Source organism: Capricornis sumatraensis, chromosome 3, assembly GCF_032405125.1.
Source record: "Capricornis sumatraensis isolate serow.1 chromosome 3, serow.2, whole genome shotgun sequence".
Lineage (NCBI taxonomy): Eukaryota > Metazoa > Chordata > Mammalia > Artiodactyla > Bovidae > Capricornis > Capricornis sumatraensis.
The window spans coordinates 515376-538733 of NC_091071.1; the positions used below are offsets into that span (position 1 = coordinate 515376).

General features: G+C 63.4%; 2 protein-coding genes across 3 annotated transcripts in view; one reads left to right on the forward strand and one right to left on the reverse strand.

The window, feature by feature from the left end:
- The window catches only part of C3H7orf50 (chromosome 3 C7orf50 homolog), a 67102-nt gene that overhangs the window by 28360 nt on the left and 15384 nt on the right, over window positions 1-23358 (reverse strand). The gene's annotated exons all lie outside the window — the stretch shown is intronic.
- Window positions 11591-12655, forward strand: GPER1 (G protein-coupled estrogen receptor 1). The gene has a single exon (XM_068969111.1). It carries the CDS (start codon window positions 11591-11593, stop codon window positions 12653-12655), a length of 1065 nt encoding a protein of 354 aa, XP_068825212.1.

Below are 23358 nucleotides of genomic sequence, written 5' to 3' on the forward strand. Positions count from 1 at the left end.
GACGTTTGGTAGGAAAGTCAGAAGGTATTAAAATGAAGGAAACGCAAACCCACTCGGGTGGCGAGCCTCTCGGCCACGGGGCAGGACGGGGCTGCAGGCTTCCTGGGACGCACAGACGCAGCGGGAGGGGCCATATGGGGCGTCTGCGGCCGCCAGTTGTGAGCCCGGCGGCACTGGTCCCCAAAGTGTGCACAAAAGGTGTCAACAAGGCGACGGGAGGAAAATACTCAGGGTTCCTAACCCCAAAGCCGACGGGGCTGCCCACAGGAAAGACGGATACGGGCGGGCAGGCTCACGGGGCTGCAGAGCCCACCCGCCACCCTTCGCCCGCTCCCGCACCCCGCTGCCAGTGTCAGCTGTTAGGGAAGCGGGGCGCCTCCCTTTCCACTCCCCACGTCTTCACGAAGAAAACACAGCCCCTCACCCCAACCCTGTTCTGAGCCCGAAATGCCCTAAAAGCACAGGCCTGTTTCTGAAGGCTGCAGTCGTGCAGGACGCCTTTCAGGCGAAAGACAAACGCAACACTGGGCGCCGCCCGCGCCCGGCTGCTGCCGTAAACACTCACGGTGAGCTCACTGACCACCAGCTGCCCCAGGGCCAGGCTGCTCCTCTTGGCGGCCTCTGTGGGGGACCTGCCCCACGTGGCCCCGGTCTCTTGGGAAGTGGAGCCCAGAGAGCGAGCGGCATGCTCTTCTACCTGCAGGCTGACTGCCCTCCAGGCTGATGGCCTGCACAGAGCTACAGACACGCTGGACTCGGGGGCTGCAGTAAGCCTTGGGGGGCAGGGCAGCAGGAGCTGGTGGTCTCCGGGCGCTCCTGGCGGTGACGAGCACAGATGCCCGCCGGCTGCTCCAGGGCCCCAGGGCCTGGGGGGAGCCCTCCTCAAATTCCCAGGGCCTCAGGCGGTGCCCCCCGCTGCCTCAGCACGTCCCCCCACAGGGGTCCCCAGACAGCAGTGGCCATGCAGAGAGGCGATGAGTGCCCTCCTCAGGGTCCCGGAGCCAGCAGAGGGAAGCGGCTCTTCCCCGAACCAGGGGCTCCTTGGAGAAGGGGAGCCCCCAGGGCCCAGATCTCTGTCCACGGCCCCCACCCCTCAGCCCAGCTGGTTTCCCCCACACAGTGCAGGGGGCCTAAGGTCACTCTATTTCAGTTTCTCAGTGGCTTTGGTTGAAAGCTGGCTGGTCTCTGGGGACCTCCGGGGGGAGGGTGTCATCCGGTAGCAGCCGCAGGCTTCTGTCCCGCGACCACCTCTACTGCTGACAGAGGACGAGCCGGGGTCTCAGGCGCAGCAGACCCCACCACTGCTGCTGCTGCGCCCTGAAGCCCGCTCTGCCCCCAACCCGGGGAGCGAGCCCGCCTTCGCCTCAGCCGCTAGCACCACAACAGTCCACTTGCCATGGGTGTCGGCTGAAGTCCGGGTCACTTCTTGCTGCCCTAGTATGTTTGACTCCTAGTACCCCTGCCACAGTTGCTTAAAAACTGAATGAACTCTGAACCTTTTCAATGAGATCAGGCAGGTTCGGGGCTGTATGGCCATGCATAGACTTGAGGCATTTGAGAGAGAGTGAGCAGCTATTTGGAAAATGTCAAAGCAGACCAGGCACTCTGCCCTTTTTTCCTTTTTTTAAACTGTTAGTATGTATATAGTCTGACTGTGTGGCATGCAGGATCTTAGTTCCCGGCCACGGGTGGAGCCCACAGCCTCTGCACTGGAGACACAGAGTCTTAACCACTGGGCCACCATGGAAATCCCTGACTGGGGTTTCAATGATCTTATTTTTGTCAACAGACAAACTCACCCACCGTGCCACGCTTCATTACTCAGGATCCCCAGAGGTGAGTTTAGCCTTGGGTTTATTTCATGAACGTTATAAAGCTTATTGTAAGAAACTGGGTCTCTTACCAATCGCGGCAGATGTCATCAAGAAGTCAGAGTTTCCCTGGTAGCACAGTAGGCAGGAATCCTCCTGGCAACGCAGGGGACACGGGTTCGGTCCCTGGTCCGGGACGATCCCACGTGCTGCGGAGCCCCTGAGTCCCTGGCCACAGGTATTGAGCGCCTGCTCTGCAACCGGCAAGCCGGGATTCCTGAGCCCTCACGCCGCGCCTACTGAAGCCCCACAAGAGAAGCCGCCACGACAAGGGGCCCACGCACCGCAACCGGGGGGTAGCCCTGTTCTCCAACGCTAGGGGAAAACCTGTGTGCAGCAGCAAAGGCCCAGCAGCCAAGACTCAAATGATTTTTTAAAAAAATTAAAAAAGTGAAACATTTGTTTCTTTATAAAAAGGACCTGACAAAGGACAAACCAGTAAGTCGTTAAGGTGCTAAATTACACGTCAAGTTCTTGAAGTTAAAATCAGGCGGGAAATGCGGGGGCCTTCTCGTTTCTAACCCCTTACATCTGCCCAGATGGCCTGAATTTACTGCAGGTGTCTTAGAAACTGGGGAAAGAACACCCACACTTTTGAAGATTAAATTACGTGATATTTATTAGCCAATTTCTGGATTCTAATGTGTTTCTTGCGGTGTGTGACATGTCAGCTAAACAGCGCACAGCCATAACGAAGCAAGTCTTCCCCTCCTGAGTTACACTCCAGCCTTTCTGGCTACACCGTGGCTCCTCTGGTGGTCAGCGCTGACCCTGCACCACGCGGGTCTTCAGTCCGACGCGGATAAACCCCGAGCTGTCCGAGGGCCCATGGTGTGTCCGCGGGGCTGGTGGTGGGTGGGTCCCACACACCTGCGGGGGCCAGGGCTCCGGGAGGCAGGGGGCCGCTCACAGAGCCGTGCCCTGCATCACCACTGCTCGTGCGGGACACAGAGCTGGGCACTTCCTTCCCGCGTGTAGGTTTCCCAGCAGTTCCATGGGGGGGGGGGGCACTGCCAAACAGCCCGCCCCCGCCGCCCCGAGAGCCACGAGGCAGGAAGCCGATGGAATTCGGGTTCCAAGCGGGCTAATGGGAGGCTGTGACCGCGGGCGCGGAGCGGGCGTGTTCGCGGAGCGCCCTCCGGTGGCCGCCGCGGCCCTGCACCTGCGCGCAAGGCGCCGGCTGCCAGCACGCGGCGCCGACTCCCGAGGAGGCCACAGCAAATCCTGCCTTCACAAGATAGGCCCCCACGGCGGGCCGTGGAGGCGCGCCCGGCCCCCGGGCGCTGCACGGCGCACACGCACGGCCCAGGGGCACCGAACCCACAGACGCGGTGCGGCGCTCAGGAGGCAGCCGGCTCCACGCGCAGGCTCTGACCCCCAGTCGCCTCACGTAACGCAGCGCACTGCCCGCTAGGCAGAGGAGCAGAGCCCGGCAGGAAGGCAACCGCGGGCGTTATCCCACCCAGGCGGGGCCTGCAGGGGCTGCGCCGTGTGCACCGCACGGCCCGCCCTGCCGCCTCCGCAGCCCCAGGGCCCGGCCCGCCGGGGGGTGCAGGGCCGCGTCGCCCCCCCCCGCGCCCCTCCCCCGCTCTGCCGCCGTGCAGCTGGACGGGGACACGTGCCTCACCCGGGCCCTCGGCCCCCACAGGGGCCCGCAGTGTACACACCCGCAGGCAGCAAGGCCCTAAGAAGCCAGTTCTGCTGGCGGGCACAAAAGGGAAAAGGGGCCAGCCGAGAGCAATGGGCCAGGCCGCCGGGTGCCCCCAACGCCAGCAGGCTGGTGGGCTCAAGGTTACACCCCCGCGTGCCGAGGCCCGCCAGAACACAGCCCGCGAGGGTAGTAGAATCTGAGCTGGGCGGAGGCCAAAGGGCAGCGCGGTGACAAGCACTCGCCGGAGAGGGCGCGCCCCCTACAGGCAAGCAGAGGGGACGCAGAACCACCGCGGCAAGCGGACCGCAAAGGTTCCTGCTCAGGACGGTCAGCCAAACCCGAGGTAAGAGCCCACGGGAGGGGCGGTGGGTAGCTAGCGCCCCCGGAGATGTCCACAGGACTCGGGGGCGCCCCCGGCCGGACGCGAGCCTCCCCCGCGCAGACGCGGGTCTGGAAGGAAGCAGGGCAGGCCCCAAGAAGCTGGAGAAAACTCAGCAAGCCGGGACGCCGCCCACCCACGCCCCCCACAGCCTTCTAGCCCCAGGAAGCAGTCCTGGTGAGCAGGGCCGGCTTCCTAGACCCCCTCAGGGCTATTTCTGGAGCCCCCGCAGAGAGCCACGCAGGGAACACAACATCCTCAGGGCCCGGGCTGCGGAAGCTCTCAGGGGACCCAGGCTGGACCTTGGCAGCCCTTTTGCAAGGCTGAGGGAGGGGGCCCAGAAGGCCCAGTCCTTGGCCTGAAATTGGCACCAGAATAAGCCAGGGGGCCCGTCTCCTCAGGAAACTCTGAGCCTCACGTGAGAGCCTCCGAGCGAGGGTTCAGGCAGGCGGGCCGGTGGACAGCCACGTGGGAGGACGCTGTCGGCTTCACATGCTGACAGCGCTCCCCTGAGAACCGGCCCGCCCGCCCGTAAAAACTCACCCAAGAGGAGGAGGCGCATGTGCAGGTGGGAAGCACCTGCAGGTTCTGACGGCAGCTCTGGCTCCGGAAAACAGGCCCAGAAGGGACCCCGCGGCGCTCCAGCAGCCGCCTGGCCGCGCTGCGAGTCCTGGGGGGGCACATCGCCGGGCGGCCAGGATGCCTGGCATCCAAGGTGGGTCGCGCTGAAGCGCAGATGCCCTCCGACCACGGACCTCACCACGGGCATGTCCTGAAACACCAGTGACCCGGTGCCATTGGAGACTCACAGCTCAGCATGGGGGGTCAGGCCTGCACCAGCGTGCAGCCAACTCAGTGAAAACGAAAGTCACTCCATCGTGCCCGACTCTTTGTGACCCCGTGGACTATACAGTCCATTGGATTCTCCAGGCCAGGATACTAGAGTGGGAGCTTCTCTCTCTTCCAGAGGATCTTCCCAACCCAGGAGTCAGACCGGGGTGTTCTGCATTGCAGGCGGATTCTTTTACCAGATGAGCCACAGGGAAGCCCCCTCAGCTCAGAGCAAAGCTACGGAGAAAGTGTGGCCAAGGCGTCTGCCTGCGGGAGCACCGAGAGCCACGCCCCTCTCTGCCTGGCTTCTCCTGGGGGGCGGGGCAGGGAGCCCACCACTGCGGCAGTGGAGCCCAGGCTGGTGGGAGTGGGGTGGGGAGTGGGGTGGAGTGAGCAGGTTGGGGGGAGTGGGGGGGAGTGGGGGGGAGTGAGCGGGGAGAGTAAGGGAGGAGCCAGCGAGTGGGGGGAGTGGGGGGGAGTGAGCAGGTTGGGGGGAGTGGGGGGGAGTGGGGGGGAGTGAGCGGGGAGAGTAAGGGAGGAGCGAGGGGGGGGAGTGGGGGGGAGTGAGCAGGTTGGGGGGAGTGGGGGGGAGTGAGCGGGGAGAGTAAGGGAAGAGCGAGGGGGGGGGAGTGAGCGGGTGGGAGGCGGCGCAGGGAACTGTGGGCGGTTTCCTGAAAGCATCTCAGCGTCTCCTGTTACCCTTCCAAACTCGCTCGAAGGGGAGGTCAGCCCCGCCAATGAGGTGGCTGTCACCAGTAAGGTGTGTTCACCAGGGTCCCACTGGGAGGGGGGCTTGGAGCCCCTGGACCCACCACTCTGCACCGGGCAGTCCCCCAGACCGGGGAATGAGGTAGCGGACACGGCACCCGGGCTGGACCCAGAGGGCCAAGGGAGGGGTGGGCCCCCACCTGAGCCTGCAGGTCGCTGAGGCCATAGACTCTCACAAGCCTGAGGCCAGGAGGGAGCAGAGCGCTGCCCTGCACCCTGGAGGGGAGCGAATGTCCCCTGCGGGCCAGCCGAACACGATGCAGAGCACCCAGCGCCCACCCTGGGGCAGGGGCTGTTCCGGCATCCACCACGCAGAGGGGGCGCCGGGGCCTGAGTTCAGGTGACCTTGGCCAGGCCAGGACACCAACTCCCGTCTGTGGACCCCACGGCCTCCCATCAGACAGCCCACCGCGCAGCGAGAAACACGATGCGGTGAAGCCGGGGCTCCTCTAGCCCCGAGGAAGGCCCCGGCCTCGGACAGAAGCCGGGACGCAGGAAGAAGCGGGCCTCGGGCTGTTCCGTCAGGTCCGAGGAGGCCGGGAGGCGCTGGGCGGCCAGGTTCAGCCGGGTGACAGCCACCGGCCGCAGCCGCGGAGCAGAGACCGCGGCACAGGCCCCGGGGCCAGAAACACCGAATGCTGCGCGACTGGACGTCAGGACGCCTGCCGATGCTGTCCTCCGACCTGGCCTTCGACCTGGCCTTGACGTTCACGAGGCCTTTTCTCCAGTTTGCCTTAAAGAGACAGGCCAGCTCGCTTCCTCTCGGTCTGGTCGTCCGTCTTAATTCTGGCTTTCCTCAGCACGCCGGCGATGGCGCATGGCCGCGGCTCTCGGACCAAGGGAGCCAGACACGGGCCGGAAGCCAGCGGGTACAGACCACCGGCCCCACGCGCGGAGCGCACATTGGCGTCAGGACGCGGGCCCGGCTCACTGTGGGTCAGAATAAAGACAGCACGTCGACGCAAATGCACACCACGCAACGTGCACGCAGGGCGTCGGCGTCACACACGTGTGTACGGGCACGTGCGACAGGCACACGCGAGAGCTACAGACTGCGAGGAGGAGAGCCACGGCAAACCCACGGGTGCAGAGGAGGACGAGGACCGACGCGCGGCCTGTGGCCACCGCGCGCCTCTGCCCCGCCCGCCTTTCGGCCTTTGGTGGAAACAATTTCCAACTTAATTGCCGTCAATTTCCTCTGAACACACAGCAGCGTCCTCTCCCCACTTAAAAGTCTGAGGAGCCGGGATATTTACATGGAAACAAGGTGATTTTCCCGCGCGGCAGCCTACGCCTGCGGAGTTATTTAAAGGCCTCCCTCTAGGACTCAGAGCCCCCACCCCGAAGAGAGGCCGCAGGGTCAGAATTTCTGGGTCCAAAGGCGGTGACACCCTGCCCCCAAGCCACTCGCCCTCCGGCCGCCGGTCCCCAAAGGCAGAGGCCCGGGTGAGACCTGCAGGATGCTGGAAATGGACTTGCTCGAGCCCCATCCGGGAAACCTTCCGCGGACCCCTCCCCGGCGCACCCGCGGCAGGGCGGGACTCAAGGGCACTTGTCCATCTGTGCATACGTCAGCGCGGGGGGGGGGGGGAGGTGCAGAGGATGCTGGCGGTGGAGGCCTGGGGGTTCCTGTACCCACCCTGCTCCAGTGCGACCTGGCTTGAATCTTCCCGGGACTCATCACTTCCCAGGCCTGCCCAGCCACCTCGAGAACCGGGTGGAGCCCAAAGGCCTCCCTGACTCAGAGCAGCCCGGCCCTCCCCCGCCCAGCGCGCGCGCACAGCCCTCATCGCGTCCAGGTGCGCGCACAGCGCTCATCGCGTCCAGGTGCGCGCTCAGCGCTCATCGCGTCCAGGTGCGCGCACAGCCCTCATCGCGTCCAGGTGCGCGCTCAGCGCTCATCGCGTCCAGGTGCGCGCACAGCCCTCATCGCGTCCAGGTGCGCGCTCAGCGCTCATCGCGTCCAGGTGCGCGCTCAGCGCTCATCGCGTCCAGGTGCGCGCTCAGCTGTGCAGCTCTGCCCCTCAGTGCAGCGGGCCGGCCGCGCCGCGAGCACCGAGGAAGCGCCCGTTCAAGGCTGGGTGTTCACGGTTACAGACGCTCCCCACGCCTCACAGGAGGCCCGCCCGCAGAATACCGACGGGCCTGATGCCTCTCACGCAGGGCCGGGCCCTCACACTCAGCAGCGGCAGGAGGGGAGACGCCTACCCATTCGCAGCCACAGGAACACGAGGCCTGTGGCGTGGCAGCCCCAGCTCATTCCCGATGGTGAGCCCGAAGCCCGGGTCACGGCCCTGGGTGAGCTCGGGACACACTGGGTGTCGGGATGTCGTGCTCAGGTCGCACCGGTGGGGCTGAAGGCTGCGTTCCCGCCAGGAGGGAGCGGCTGTGCGGCAGGGGCGCGGCTCGGCTATTTCGGGGCCTGAATTCGCGCTTTATTTGTTTAACTCCAGAGGAAGCTGCACTTTCTCATGACTCATTCCCTCAAGATGGCGTCTCCAGCGTTTCTAGTGCGGAAACCATCCTGTGTGCAGCTGGCCAAAATTAGGTCTAAGATCAGATCAACCCCATCCATGTTATTGGGCCATCCTTTAAAAGGCGAGCCTATCAGAAGCAGAGCTGGGAAAAACCCTGAATATCAGATTTTTCCATAAAAAGTTCACAGTATTCTGCTGAAAATAGGTGCGTGCCTGCTAAGTTGCTCAGTCGTGTCTGACTCTTTGTGACCCCGTGGACTGCAGCCTGCCAGGCTCCTCTGTCCGTGAGCTTCTCCAGGCAAGAACACTGGAGCGGGTTACCGTGCCCTCCTCCAGGGGATCTTCCCGACCCAGGAATCGAACCCACATCTACTGTACTGTCAGGCGGGTTCTTCAACTTTAGCGCCACCTGGGAAGCTGCTGAAAAGGAACCTCTCCTAAAACATGCACCTGAAGGATGTCAAGTCAGCATCACTCTAACGCCGTGGAGCTCATCACAGGATGCGGCAGGCAGCGCGGGGCTGGGGACCCACTCGCATCCACACTCCCGCCGTCAGCAGCCCTCCGCTCGTGGGAAGCACCCGCCGCCCCAAGGCGCTCACTGCAGCAGTCCGCCTCATTCGTCCGTCATCCAAAGACCACTCAGACTTCAGTCGTACAGCTTCAAAAAAACCCCAAAAGGTAAAAAAAAAAAAAGAAAAGACCACACACCAAGAGGAAGATATGACATGGGTTAAAATGCAGTGTTGATGACAACTGCAGAACTCACGCCTGGGGATCCTTGCCCCAGAGCTGCGCACCCAGACGCTGGGGCGGCTCTGCCAGCCTCTCCCAGCCGCCAGCAGGTGGAGCGCAAGCTCGGTCAGCACTGGGACGGGTCAGGCGGCAGAGCGGGGGTCGTGGCAGGAAGAGGGGTTTTCTGCAGCAGCCGCAGGGCGAGCCCTCCAGGGGCTCTGGAGGAGTCGGGTGGGTGGGGGCGGGGGTGGTGAGGCTGAGCTGGCTCCTCTCCAACAGGAAACGCTGCCCAGCCTGGAACTCACCTGCCCCCCCACTGCTCGCTGGGTCTGCATTTCTGTCTACAAATGTCTTGAGAGATTCGTAGGTTACATTCTCTATGCATAATTCACCCGCTACTCTCTAAGGAAATTTAGTGGCTAGTCGTAAAGGCAGTCTCTTGCTAAAACAAGCAGCAATATGTAAACTGCGACACAGAAGGATAGTTATTCTCTGAAAGATAAACAAGCCCCACTTACAGTCCCTTCAAAGTTAAAAAGGAAAGTTTGTATCAGCAGGTGGAGAAAAGCCAGCCCAACTGCAAACTTCCAGGAAGACGGGTGGTGGGGCCCAGCTCAGTGCCGCAGGGCGAGGAGGAGACCGGCACTGAGGGGGTTACAGGCGGGCTTGCGGAAGGCCGCTGCGCCTATAAAGCCTGCAGCCGCCAGGGGCAGGCCTGGCCGGAGGGCGGCGGGCAGGCTGGCTGAGGGCCGCGCTTCCTGCTCCTCCCCGCTCCTCGCTGGAGCCCTGCAAAGGCCCTGATTCCACCCCAGTCCAGAATCACTGCTGGGAGACATCAGGAGGCTGGCTGAGCTCCGCTCCCAGGGGCGGGACAGGTCCGCTCAGGGCAACGCACGTCGGGTGGCCAGAGGCAGCACAGGTAAGGGGGCAGGCAGCTGGGCGGGGCGGGCTCGCCTGGGGTGGTGAACAGCGGCCAGGCCCATGTGGACGGCCCGGGCGCCCCCACTGGGACTTCAGTACGGAGGCTCAGCGGGAAGGTTCTTTTTCTATCACAGGACAGCGGGGATGGTGAACGGTTTTTGTCCTCTGACGGCTGGCACTTTCCTTTCTCCTTCAGTGAGGATGCCCACCAGCCTGAGATTAATTTAATATGTAGGACACATAGCTAATAGATCTCCCTGGAAAAGGAAATGGCAGCCCACTCCAGTGTTCTTGCCTGGAAAATCCCATGAACAGAAGAGTCTGGCGGGCTACAGTCCCCGGGGTTGCACAGAGTCAGACGCGGCTGAGCCACTCAGCACGAGAGATCTCACAAGAACGCGGCTCGTTTTCCTAGATCTGGACAAGCGGTGGCAATCTGAGACAAGACACGGCCCCACTGTCTAACACTCACCTTTCTATCTGTAAATTCGTGGCCAACTTTCATGAGCACAGTGTGTAGCAGTTAAGACTCACGCCTGTCTTTTCTCAAGACTAGCACAGAAACAGCAGCAACGGCCGAGGATGGGAGAGCACTCGGGAAAGAAGGGCAGGAGAGCACTGCGGAGGCCGGGTGTGCCCCACGGCTCTGCTGGCCTTGAACTTCCGGAGATCAGCCCACAACCTCCCAAATCCCCACATTAAAAGAGCAAAGCAAATACTCTTAAGCAGCTTTTACAAAGAAGTTTAAAAACAGAGGCTCTAAACATTACAGATGGGATCCCAGAACAGTGGCGTTTATCTGGTTCAAATTGGGATTACCGACCAGAGACGGATAGAGAGCACGGAGCCACCAGTAAGATCAGTGTGTCAGCCCCAGAAGCAGGGGCTACCGAGTCTTTGTAAAGTAACTGACTCGCGGGTCCTGATGCATCTCTTTGCTTTCCTTGTTTTTAACGGTGCTTTCAAGCGCTTGCTCGGGAAGTGTCTGTTGCTTTGGCAACACTTTGGAAGCGAGTCCCAACCATCTGCAGGTGAGGCCGGTTGCTAGGGCTCCTCCCTCCCGCCCAGCTGCCTGGCCGCCTGCCCCCCCACCCCAGCCCGGGATGCCCTGCTACCCCAGGCCCTGCCCAGAGGCTCAGGGAGCACATGAGCAGAGCCTGCGTCCAGCTGGGCGCTGGCGGCCACCAGGGCAGGACTGGCAAAAGCAGAGGTCCAGGAGGGTTTCCCTCCCAGCCTCCTGGTCACAGCGCTTCTAGGCCGCACGCAGCAGGAAGGAGATACATCTAGTTTTACAATAACCGACAAAACTAAGACAAATTTTAAAATTTAGGTCCTGAAACAATGACCACTTTTTTCCATTTCACGTTATGAAAACAACTTCACGTTCAGCACCCGAACTCAGGATTGGCCAGGACCACTGGGTCCCTGCACCTGTGCAGCTGAAGAGCAAAGCCGGCTGCACCCTTGGCGTGCGCTGGGTCCACTCTTCCAGAGAGTCACCTTTCCCCTCTCATCCTCCTAAGGCTCCCCACCCCCCACCAAGACACCCCGCCCTGCTCCCTCCAGAGCTGTCTCTGGCGGGCCTCAGGCCCAGGGCCCTGGAGCCTCGGGAGAACCCGGGTGTGTGTTACCTGTGTGTGACTCCCCTGCTCCAGCTCAGGGCTGGCCACCCTCCGGGCCGAGGGGACACACCCAGCCCACCCACGCGTGTGTGCTCCCCCGCGCCGGCGCACCCTGGCGCCCGCTGACCCTCTGCTCTCGCTTCCCAGGTGCCCCAGAGTGAGGGCGCAGCCTCTGGCTGCACAGGTGCCCAGGGACCCGCTCTGGCCTCACGGTCGCCTGGCTCACTTCCAGGAGCACCACCCCTCTCTCAAGATGCGCTTCCTGCTCAGCACGGGCTTCCGGGAGCCGCGCAGCGCATCCTGAGAGGCCGCCGCCCCCGGGGCCCCGGCTCGACATGGAGCTGCCGACGGGCGCCTACAACGGCACTGCCGCAGGGCTGGAGCTGCCGCGCGCGCTGGCCAACGGCTCGGCGGCGCTCTCGGAGCGGCAGCAGTACGCCATCGGGCTCTTCCTCTCCTGCCTGTACACCGTCTTCCTCTTCCCCATCGGCTTCGTGGGCAACCTGCTCATCCTGGTGGTGAACATCCGCTTCCGGGAGAAGATGACCATCCCCGACCTGTACTTCATCAACCTGGCGGCCGCAGACCTCATCCTGGTGGCAGACTCGCTCATCGAGGTGTTCAACCTGGACGAGCAGTACTACGGCCTCGCCGCGCTCTGCACCTTCATGTCGCTCTTTCTGCAGGTCAACATGTACAGCAGCGTCTTCTTCCTCACCTGGATGAGCTTCGACCGCTACCTGGCCCTGGCCAAGGCCGTGCGCTGCGGCCCGCTCCGCACCAAGCCCCGCGCGCGGCTGAGCTGCGGCCTCATCTGGCTGGCCTCCGTGTCCGCCACGCTGGTGCCCTTCACGGCCGTCCACCTGCAGCACCGCGAGGACGCGTGCTTCTGCTTCGCGGACGTGCGGGAGGTGCAGTGGCTGGAGGTCACGCTGGGCTTCGTGCTGCCCTTCGCGGTCATCGGCCTCTGCTACTCGCTCATCGTGCGCGTGCTGGTGAGCGCGCAGCGGCACCGCGGCCTGCGCCCGCGGAGGCAGAAGGCGCTGCGCATGATCCTGGCCGTGGTGCTGGTCTTCTTCGTGTGCTGGCTGCCCGAGAACGTCTTCATCAGCGTGCACCTGCTCCAGCGCGCGCCGCCCGGGGCCGCGCCCTGCCAGCGCTCCCCGCGCCACGCCCACCCGCTGGCCGGCCACGTGGTCAACCTGGCCGCCTTCTCCAACAGCTGCCTCAACCCGCTCATCTACAGCTTCCTCGGGGAGACCTTCCGCGACAAGCTGCGGCTCTACCTGGAGCAGAAAACCGGCCTGTCGGCCTTGAACCGCCTCTGCCACGCGGCCCTGAAGGCCATGGTCCCGGACGGCGCAGAACAGGCCGAGGTGAAGCTCAGCAGCACCGTGTAGGGGCCGCAGGAGTGGACGGCGCGCCCCATGCGGCCCTGGGGCATCTGTCCACCGGCTGCTCCCACAGAGCCGTCCCCTGCCTCCGGCACACGCTGGGCCCGGGGCAGACGCCTCTGAAGCCCCCAAGGAGAGCAGAAGGAGGTCACTGGGATGAAGCAGCCTTGTTTCCAGGCAGATGTGCCGTGAACCCGCCATGTCGGGGACAGAACTCTCACGGCTGACGCGAGCTGGAGGTGTGGGGCGCGCTCCACGGCGGGTGTGCACCAGGCCCCCACGCCTCCCTCCACACCTGGGGGCACCTCTGTGCACAGCATCTCTGCACCTCCTGAAGGGTGGGGCGCAGCAGGTGTGTGAAGAGCCTGCCTCTGAAACGGTGAGTGGACAGTGGCGACGTAGACAGAGACCCTTCTTGCTAAAATATAAGAAAGAAGATCTAACAAGTCTGGGGCTGTTCAGCCTTTTGTCAATAAAACTGTCGCCAATGCCTCTGACTTATCCATCTAACGGGTTCCCTGCGGGGGACGGGGGCACTCAGACTCAGCCGCAGAGCCACCCCTTCCTCACAAGAGGAACACCCCATGTCAGGAGGCCAGCCCCCTGGCCAGATGACGCTGTCTGAGCCCTGGATGCCCCCAGCACGTGGAGGGCACCCCACACACGTTGCACACCCTGGGTACCAGGATAAGCTTCTCGGAGGGGCCTTCAGAGGGGAACGCTGGACAACGTTTAGGTGACAGGAGATGAGCCAGCTTTAGTTCTAACAGTTCTCATGGGTGCAAACCTCCAGAAGAGAGCCTTTGTCCTGAGCAAGTACCTGCGTTCACCAGGCGTCTCCAGCGACTCAGGCCCCACTGAGGCTTGCTTCCCCTGTGAGCACCCGTCTGAGCAGGTGAGCGCTCTTATCGAGCCCCCGACCCTGGCAAGTCCCCATCGCAGGAGGAGCCCCGGGGCAGGGTGCTCACCTGCTCTTGTCGCAGCTGGGGTTGGGGGCAGGGGCGGGGAGACAGGTGTTAGAGAGCCAGGCCTGTCCCGGCCCCTCCAGCAAACCCAGGAGGTGCGTGGGCAGCCTCCAGAGTCTGAAGGGCAGGTACAGGCAGAGACCCCGACTTCGCCGAAGGGCTCTTCCCAGACTCGTGCTCTTGAGCCCCTTTTCACCCAAGAGCCTGGCGCTCACACCGCCCTCTAGAGCGCCTGACAGCAGAGGCTGATCTGACCTTTCTGGCACGAGAGGCGCAAGATGAAAGCAAGGTGCCCGATGGCTTTGCTATTTCCTGGCACCCCTGCTCGCCCAGGCAGCAAGGCTCCTCACGGCCCGCCAGGAGCCCAGCGGCGGGGAGCGGCTGGCCCAAAGGCCGGCTCGGCACCCAGTGTGACCTCCCAGAGGCCTGGGGCTCTGTAACCCACCTCCCACCCAGGCCCGCGCCCCTGGGGCAGGAGGGTGGCACTCACGTCAGTAGAAGCTGGGCTGTGCACCCACCCCATCGGAGGGAAAGCTGGGTACCTAAACCACCCCCTGGCTGGCCCTTTACCCCACGGGTGTGGGGGAGAAACCCTGAGACGATCCTCACCATCAGGAATCAAGCACATTAGTGAAGCGCTGATTCAGTCCCAAGGCAGAGCTGCTGCGACAGAAGCAGACGGGGAGAAGGAAGGGTGGGCGCAGAGCCATGGGGGGTGGGAACTGGGGCTGGACTTTGGCCCAGCATCTGTGGCAGCAGTGAGCACGGGGCATGGGGCGTGCTGTGCGTGCTGGGTGTGAGCACGGGCCGTGTGGTGTGGAGTGTGCGTGCTGGGTGTGAGCACTGGGCATGTGGTATGGAGTGTGCGTGCTGGGTGTGAGCACGGGGCATGTGGTATGGAGTGTGTGCTGGGTGTGAGCACGGGGCATGTGGTGTGATCTGCGTGCTGGGTGTGAGCACGGGGCGTGTGGTATGGAGTGTGCGTGCTGGGTGTGAGCACGGGGCATGTGGTGTGATCTGCGTGCTGGGGGTGAGCACGGGGCATATGGTTTGGTATGCATACTGGGTGTGAGCACGGGGCGTGTGGTGTGGAGTGTGCGTGCTGGGTGTGAGCACTGGGCATGTGGTATGGAGTGTGCGTGCTGGGTGTGAGCACGGGGCATGTGGTATGGAGTGTGTGCTGGGTGTGAGCACGGGGCATGTGGTGTGATCTGCGTGCTGGGTGTGAGCACGGGGCGTGTGGTATGGAGTGTGTGTGCTGGGTGTGAGCACGGGGCATGTGGTGTGATCTGCGTGCTGGGGGTGAGCACGGGGCATATGGTTTGGTATGCATACTGGGTGTGAGCACGGGGCGTGTGGTGTGGAGTGTGTGTGTTGGGGGTGAGCACGGGGCGTGTGGTGTGGAGTGTGTGTGTTGGGGGTGAGCACGGGGCCTGTGGTGTGCTGTGTGCTGGGTGTGAGCACAGGGTGTGTGGTGTGGTGTGCATGCTGGGTGTGAGCACGGGGCATGTGGTGTGATCTGCATGCTGGGTGTGAGCACGGGGCGTGTGGTGTGCTGTGTGTGCTGGGGGTGAGCACGGGGCGTGTGGTGTGCTGTGTGCTGGGGGTGAGCACGGGGCGTGTGGTCTGGTGTGTGCGTGCTGGGTGTGGGCACCTGATGGGTGTGGAGGGCACGTGTGCGCAGAGTGGGCACCTGAGAGGGCAGGGCAGCTGCACAGAAGCGCCTCCGCTCAGGTCTCGAAGGCCTCTGAACACCGCATCAAGAACAGTGGGAGGCAGAGTCGCCGGCCCAGCCCCGCTGCCCACCGAGTGCCCACCAGCCTCTGGGTCAAGGGCACGTGAGTCCCTGAGCCCACCGTGCCCTGTGGCACGTTCTAAGGCCTGCACCCACCAGCAAGCCCACAGGGAAGGGCCGTGGGGCCGGAAGACAGGGGAGGCGGCACCGAGGCTGACGCAGCTCCACGCGGCTGGAGAGCCCGGGAAAGGCCCTTCCGTCCCGGGCGGTCCCCGTGCCCATGGGCTCCGCCGCAGCCTCACCAGAAACACCCAATTCAGTGCTCTCAGAGAGCCAGCTGCTCTGAGTGGGGCTGGATTTTGCCCTTGTCCAGAGGGCGGGGATCTCTTCCAGGAACAAGGGGTTTACAGGCTAAAGAAACACAGCAAAAGCGGAGTGAGCCCTGGCCCGCGACCCTCCGCCTCGTCAGGGGGTGAAGCCACCCTGAACTTATCGCAAGAAATCAGCTGCCAGGGGGTCCCGGGAGAGTCCAGTCACTGCAAGGGCGCCGTCCTCGTCTGTCCAGGGACTGGCCGTGCTGCCACCCCTGCCCCAGGAGCCTCGGGCTCTCTCAGGGAGGGCACGACCAGCTGCCACGGGCAACCGGACAGGAGGTTCAGCCCTGCTCAGGACGCTCCCTCTGCAGCTGGCGGGACAGTGCCAACCACCCAGAGAGGAGGAAGACCATGGCGGCCACTGTCTCCACCTACAGGTTTCACCCCCGCCCCGCCGCCCGCCCGCTGAACCCACTTCTCCACGGAGTCAGCAGGAGGGTCGCGCGCCCACACACACGGCTAAGGAAGTCAGTGAGATTGCCCAGGAGGCTGCCACCCTGCCGGACAGCCCGACAACCTCCACCTGGAGCAACACCCGCAAAAACTGCCCCTCAAAAGCGGGGAAAATCGGGAAGAACGGGCCTTCCAGACCAATGTCCCGGGACGCCTGCGACAGGGGAGGAGAGTGGCGGAGCGGGATCCGCCAGAGCCTTGCCAGCCCAGGGCCTGGCTGGGAAACGCCCATGGGAAGCGGGAAGAGACCTCCCTGGCCGCCCAGTGGTCAAGGCTCTGTGCTCCTGATGGGGGCTGGGGGGTCACGTTCGATCCCTGCTCGGGGAACTATCACCCCGCATGCCTCGTGGCCAAAAAACCAGAAGCAGAAGCACCATCGTAACAAATCCAATAAAGACTTAAAGTGCTGCTGAGCCGCTTCAGTCGTGTCCAACTCTGCGACCCCAGAGACGGCAGCCCACCAGGCTCCCCCGTCCCTGGGATTCTCCAGGCAAGAACACTGGAGTGGGTTGCCATTTCCTTCTCCAGTGCAAGAAAGTGAAAAGTGAAAGTGAAGTTGCTCAGTCGTGTCTGACTCTAGCGATCCCATGGACTGCAGCCCACCAGGCTCCTCTGTCCATGGGAGTTTCCAGGCAAGAGTACTTGAGTGGGGTGCCATTGCCTTCTCCAAAAAATAAAGTGGTCCCCATCCAAAAAATCTTAGGGAAAAAAAAAGCAGCCGGGGGCCTGGGTTGGGGAGGGAGAACCGGATGAAGATGCCAAGAGGCCCAGCCTTGCAGCCTGAGCGGCCAGGGAGCTGCTGCAGGCGGCCCGAGCCGTCCGCTCTGCTGTGAGAGCCCTCTCTCGTTCAGGCTCTGCGTTGTGGGGGCTCGGTGTCACAGCGGTTGGCCTGAACCCTGATACACCTGTCGCTAAGCCTCAGTCTATGTCCTGCGTGCTGAGCCCCGGGTCCTGGCACCGAGACACTTACCCCAGACCCAGGCACACCCATCACACACTTCCACCCCTGCCCCGCACCAGGTGGAGCCTGACTCCAGCTGCCTTGCACCACCAGGCCAGGAGGGCTGCTGGGTGGAGGTGTCCGGCTTTGGTGGCCACCGTTCTCAGCCCTGAAGAACGGGCCGGGCCAGCAAAGGCTTGGGACTCAAAGGCAGAGCCAAACCCGGTGGTCACTGGGGAGCCAAGACCTCAACCCCACTTGCCTTTTAACACATAGCTTCTGAGCAAAAACTCAGTGGGTTGACACCTGGAGGCTGGGGCCTGCGGACATGCAGGTGCGCCCCCCCGATGAACATCTGGAGGCCGGGGCCTGTGGACGTGCAGGTGTGCCCCCCCACCATGGGCACCTGGAGGCAGCGGCCTCAGGGACGTGGTGTGCCCCCTCAATGGACACCTGGAGACAGGGGCCTGCGGACGTGCAGGTGCGTCCTGCTGCCTCAGGTGTGCATCTGCAGGACGAGCTCCAAGTTCCTCAAGGCACGCTCCCCAGGGGCGGCCCAGCTCAGACGGGCTGGCCTCAGCCAGGAGCCCTCCGCTGACACCAGACGCCATCTCTGCCCCTCGCAGCGGGAGACGTGAGCCCTGTGCCTGGGAAAACCGTCTTCAAAGCAGCAACTGTTTTCCCAGCTGTGAGTGCTCCGTCCTGGGAGCTCTTTTCATTCCACTGCGAAAATACTTTTGAAAGACTGAACAAATATTGGGCCTCATCTGTCCATTTTGGCATTTCAGACCTAAAATTAGAGAACTTTCTCAAGTACATTGTCTGATAGGCCACTATAGTTAGGAGTGACCCTTCTAATGAAGCTGGCTTCCTGAAACAAACGTGACGTCAACTCTCGAGAACAATAAGCCAAGTGGCTCCCCACGAGCGGGGACGTGGAGGTGGTCTCGGCAGAGACTACAGGACGGGGTGTTCCCCTGCCCCCACCTTCTGCTCTATGGACACGTCGGGCGCGGTGACACACCTCGTCCCAAACAAGCACCCTCGAGCAAAGCTCCCTTCAAGCTTCAAAACCCCCAGGTCACAGACGGCTGGGGGTCATGGTGACGTCCAAGTTCAGGAAGGGACCGCGGCCCCCTCCCAAAGCCCGGGCACAGCAGACCCCAGGAAAGTGGGCCCCAGGGCGAGGGTAGGGGACAGGCTGGGGCCTCCAGGAGCACGGCACAGGGAGGGGCCCTCCTGAGGCAGGGTGGCCTGCGCACGTTCCACACGCCTCACGGCCACAGCATCCACACGGGGATGGGAGCAGGCCAGGCCCAGCGGGCCGATAAAGGGTGGGGGGCTTTGCCTTTAAAGGTTACATCAAGGGTGATGTCAGAAAGGACAGGATACACAGCCTGTCAGATACACCTCGGCGGGACCGAGAGGGGAAGTGCTGGGGCAGAAGGGCAGAACTGGGCCCTTTGAAACTTCCCTTGATGATTCTGATGCTGTTTATTCAGAAGGCAGGCACAGCAGCCCCTCCTGGGACGACGGGCTCTGCTCTCCACGGCTTGAGACACAGGGGTGCTGAGGGGCAGTGGGCCTGCAGGGACGGACGGGGCCAGGCCCTGAGGCACCTCTGGGCACCAGCGGGTGACCCGGACCCGCCAGGAGGAGCCCCCAGGTCCTTCGAGCCCCTCCGTGTCCCAGGTCTGAGCTGAGGGAGAGGATGGCTCTGCGCCCAGTCTTGGCCGCCCACGGCTGGAGGGGCAGGCAGACAGAGGCTGGAATTTAACAGGCTCAGGCTGGGTTCTGCTCACACTGCAGGGAGCGGGGCTGGGCCCGCGGACGGACCGGACCGCAGTCGGGAGGCGCGCGGTCGGCAGGAAAGGTGCCGGGTGCGCAGGCTGGGCGGGAGTGGCCAGATCCAGGACGCCCTCCGCCGCAGGGAAGACGGTGCGGCGGCGGCAAGAGGCCGCTCCGGGGAGAAGGGGGCAGGCCCAGAGGCCGAGCTGCTCACCCAGACGCCCCCGCAGAGCCCCTCCAGGCAGCCCCCCGCCTGGTCTGCAGGAAGCTGAACCCAGTGAGCAGCGGTGGGGCGGAGCCGGGTCTCAGGCACACTGGCCGCGGACACAGGCCGCTGGAGGGGACGGAACGGGCCACGTTCCAGTGCTGGGGCTGGGGGTCCTCCAGGTCTTACAGCAAGCGAGCAGCCGGTGCTCACAGGAGAACCCTCTTCCCATACTGACCCGGGCACCAGAGGGCCAGTACACGTCGGGGAGGCTGGGTGGCCAGCCGTGGGGCTGTCTAAGGCCCAAAGCCATACAAATAACTCGGCTGGAAAAAAATCTGAACTCTTAGGACAAAGCACTCTCAGCAGAGGTGTTTTCTCAAATCTATACAGAGATGGTGAGCTGTGCAACAGAGCCGGTAAAAACACCCAGGCAGCTCGCAAGAAAGAAGCCAGGGGCCGCTCAAGGCAGGAAGCAAAGAAACTGAAATTGCAACAATGACGCGTGGCCTTCTCGCATCGCACTAGGGACCCTGAAAGGCGTGGTGCCGCGGCGCCCCACATGCGGAGAAGATAGAGCGTCCACGCAGGGCGCCGTGCCAGCCCGGTGCCAGCCGCAGCCCCTGGGTGGGCAGGGCTCCTGCACGTTTCTATTTCCTTTTCCTTTTTTATCCACTTGTCCACGTATAACTCAGGAAAAATAATAAACACTGCTGTTTTAAAATTACGTTTTGCTGAGTTATTTTCTGCTGACCCCGAGGACGCAGAGCTCACACACACAGCTCCGCTGATGGAGCAGCAATTTGAGCTTTAGACACCGCATGGGGATGGCGGGCATGGGGCTGGGGACGAGGGCAGAGGCCCAGGGCTGGGGGGCACCGGACGGCTTCCAGCTCCACCCTAAGGCCCAGAGGCAACAACGGACCTAGAAAGCCCAGAGACGCAGGCCCACAGCTCACAGCCAGCCTACTAACAGACCGCGGGCCCTGGGGCACAGCCCCAAAGACGCCCTGGAAAACGGCCCGCAGTCACACTGCAGGCACGGCAAGGGCCGCGTCTAGCATGGACGCAGCAGATGGCGCTGCCAGCAGGCCAAGAAGGTGCGCCACACACCTGCCCGGCAGTTCCAAGACTTAATAAAGACAGCAGCATTCGTATCTCCAAGCCTGGAAAAGCAAGAGTCTGCTCGCTCCTGGGACAAGTCAGGGCGTCCTCATCAACGTGAGCACCGAGAGATGGCAAACGCTGGAAGACGTGAAGAAGCCGGCCCCAGGCCCCGGCCCGGGCCCCCTGCCAACAATGGACCACAGGGGCAAGGAGGGGGCGGCGGCCTGAACCACAGCCCATGCGTGACCCACAGGACCAGCAGCCACATCCTGGTGTTTCCCCCGAGATAGGAACACGCACTCGTGGACGCTCCCAGCACCGCAGCAGTGAAAGCCAGGACTGCAGACAGTCTTCCCTGTGGCCCTGGGAGCCGCTGGTCACAGCAGGGCTGGGTCGTGACACCTGCGGTCACACTGCGCAGAACACACGCACACACACGTGCATAGCCAGCAGCGTCTGAGCGCGCTCCTGGGCGGCACCGACGCCACTCCCGGGCGTGACACCACAGCTTGGCATCAACAGGGCAGACTGGACACGGGGCATTCGTGCCCCCCGTTTCTGCAGCTTCCGACGCGACCTCAGGCCACTGAGGCACCAGCGCACACCGCTCAGAATGGCCGCCGCCGACAAACCCAGGAACAGTGAGTACTGGAGCGGGTGTGGACAAGAGGGTACCCTCCCACATGGCGGGAGTGTAACCTGGTGCAGCCCCCACGGAGAACAGCGTGGAGGGTCCTCAAACTAAAATCAGAGCTGGGGTATGTTCCAGCAAGTCCACTTCCGGGCATGTGTCCGGAAAAACCTAATCTGAAAAGATGTAGGCCCCACAGCGTCCACTGCAGCGCCGTTTACAGCAGCTGAGACAAGCAGCCGACTGTAGCGCCCGGCAGGAGACGAGCAGACAGGGGCGGCGCGGACGCACGTGCAACGCGGCTCCGTCCTCAGGCGCGCGCGGCTCCGCGACCCCACGGGCTGCAGCCCGCCAGGCTCCTCTGTCCATGGGATCCTCCAGGCAAGAGCACTGGAGTGGGCTGCCGTTTCCTTCTCCAGGGGACCTTCCCAACCCAGGGGTGGAACCTGCATTGGCAGGCAGGCTCTGTACCATGAGCGCCGTAGTGGAATACTGCTCAGCCACAGAAAGGAGGACATGGCGCCACCGGCAGTAACGTAGCTGGACCTGGAGACGATCGTATTACGCGAAGCCAGAGAAGGACAAGGGTCAAGGTGTATCACTCCCACGTGGAGCCTAAAACGACGCAAACTCAGCTGTGAAGCAGAGACTCACAGACGGAGAGCAGACCTGCGGGGCCAAGGGGCCGGCAGGAGGGCAGGCTGGGCAGGCCCGCGGGCTCCCACAGAGCAGGACGGGCAAGGCCCTGCTGCCCAGATAGCACAGGCGCGCCAGGCACTGTCCAGTGATGGGCCGCGGCGGGGAAGGACGGGAGGGGTACATGTGCACACGCAGCGCAAGCGCCCGGCTCTCAGGCCGAGCTGGGTGCACGTGAATGGACCACTCTCAGTAAGACTGGAAAATGAAGAAACATGCGGTCTACTCTGTCAACACCCCAATAAAGCTGCTTTAAACCAACTGCACCCCCAGGAGAGGCCAAGGCTGCAAACACTGAGGACAGCGGCAAGTGCTGGCAAGCACGCGGCCCGGAGACCCTGCACACGACGGGCGGGCCGCAGACGCGCAGACACGCCTCCGTAGGTCCTTCCCGGTCCTAGGAGAGGAGCAGCGGCCCCTGTACACATCACGTCCAGAGCAGCCCCGAACCGGCCACGGTCCGCGTGTCGAGACCTCGGTGTGGAGCGGCTCCGCAGTGTGCGCTGAGTCCAGGGGCAAGGAGACCCGGGGCAGGGGCCGCCCTGAGGGTCCGAGGCCCGGAACCCTCTCAGCTCCGGAAGCCCACGGTTCACAGCCCCCAGCGGCTGACCACCAAGCGCTCTGTGCTCACAAAGCTGGAGACAAGAACAGTGGGAGAGCGAGCTGCTGCTAAGAAAACAGACCAGCAGCCCCTCACCCGCACTCGACAACCACAAGTCCGCCGCCAGACCAGCGGCGTTCCTTGAGGCAAATACCATTGGTATGAAGTCACTTTCCTGAGCAAATTCTCAAGGCTTCAGGAAGTTCACAGCCTCACTCGATGGTTTTATGAAGCACGCGTGGGCTTCATGCCCACAGAATTCCTGTCCGATTCTTCCAGGTTAAAAGGAAGGAGCCAAGAGGCCCCGCTTTGCCTTCGTCCCCCCAAGCACACGGGAGGTCACAGGAGCCCGCTGCCCCATCACCTGTCAGCGGGGCCTGTGCTAGGTGGCACACAGAGCGCGCTATGAGCACAGGGGGGCCTCCCCACCCCTGACAGCCACGCAGGTGGAGGGCCAGTGGGTGGACACACCACCTGCACGGCGCTGCCCAGAGCCAGGGCAGGGTGGGCAGCGCCGCCTCAGTCAGGGACCCCGGTGAGGCCTCTCCCTGCCCCAGCCCCCTGGGGACCGTGCCCAGGACCCAGCCTCTCCGGCCAGCCCCCTTGTGAGGCCAGCAACGCCCCACACCTCTGCCCTGGCCCCTCAGGCCCCGAGAACCCAAGGTCAAGGCGCTTCTGTCAATGGAAACAGGCTTTGCAGACATAAAGAACTCGTCTTGGTGAGATCAGAGCAGAGGGCGGGGCTGACGGCCCACAGGGCCCGACCCTGTCCCCAGGCAGCCTGTCGAGACGCAGGGGGAAGCGACCAGCGCAGCGTAGGTGCCCCCGACCCGGTGGCAGGCCGGCACTGGCTTCAGGGTGACAGCTGCCCTGGGGCGTCCCCCCAGCCATGTGGCTCAGGGTCTGCGCTGGTATCTCCCCAGCGTGGGGGAGCCGTGGCCTGGAGACCCCTCATCTCCGCGCACGTCATGCTGCCTGGATGCGTCCTCCTGCCTGTCAAGTCGGAGCCCCGTCTGGAAGGGGCTATCCGCCCAGCTCACAGGGAGAGTTAAGAAGCTACGAGATGGGCAGATGGACCAACCCCAGGACCCGTGACTCAAGCACCACCCTTGGAATAGAAAGACCTGCGAAGCATTTACATCACGAGCCCCTCCAGGAGGACCAGGAAGTGGCCGGGGCAGCGCCCCACCTGGGAGACCCAGCACAGGGCTGGG

Bases quoted from the DNA above. Each gene is read 5' to 3' on its own strand.
- GPER1 (XM_068969111.1), top strand. From the start codon at position 11,591: ATGGAGCTGCCGACGGGCGCCTACAACGGCACTGCCGCAGGGCTGGAG.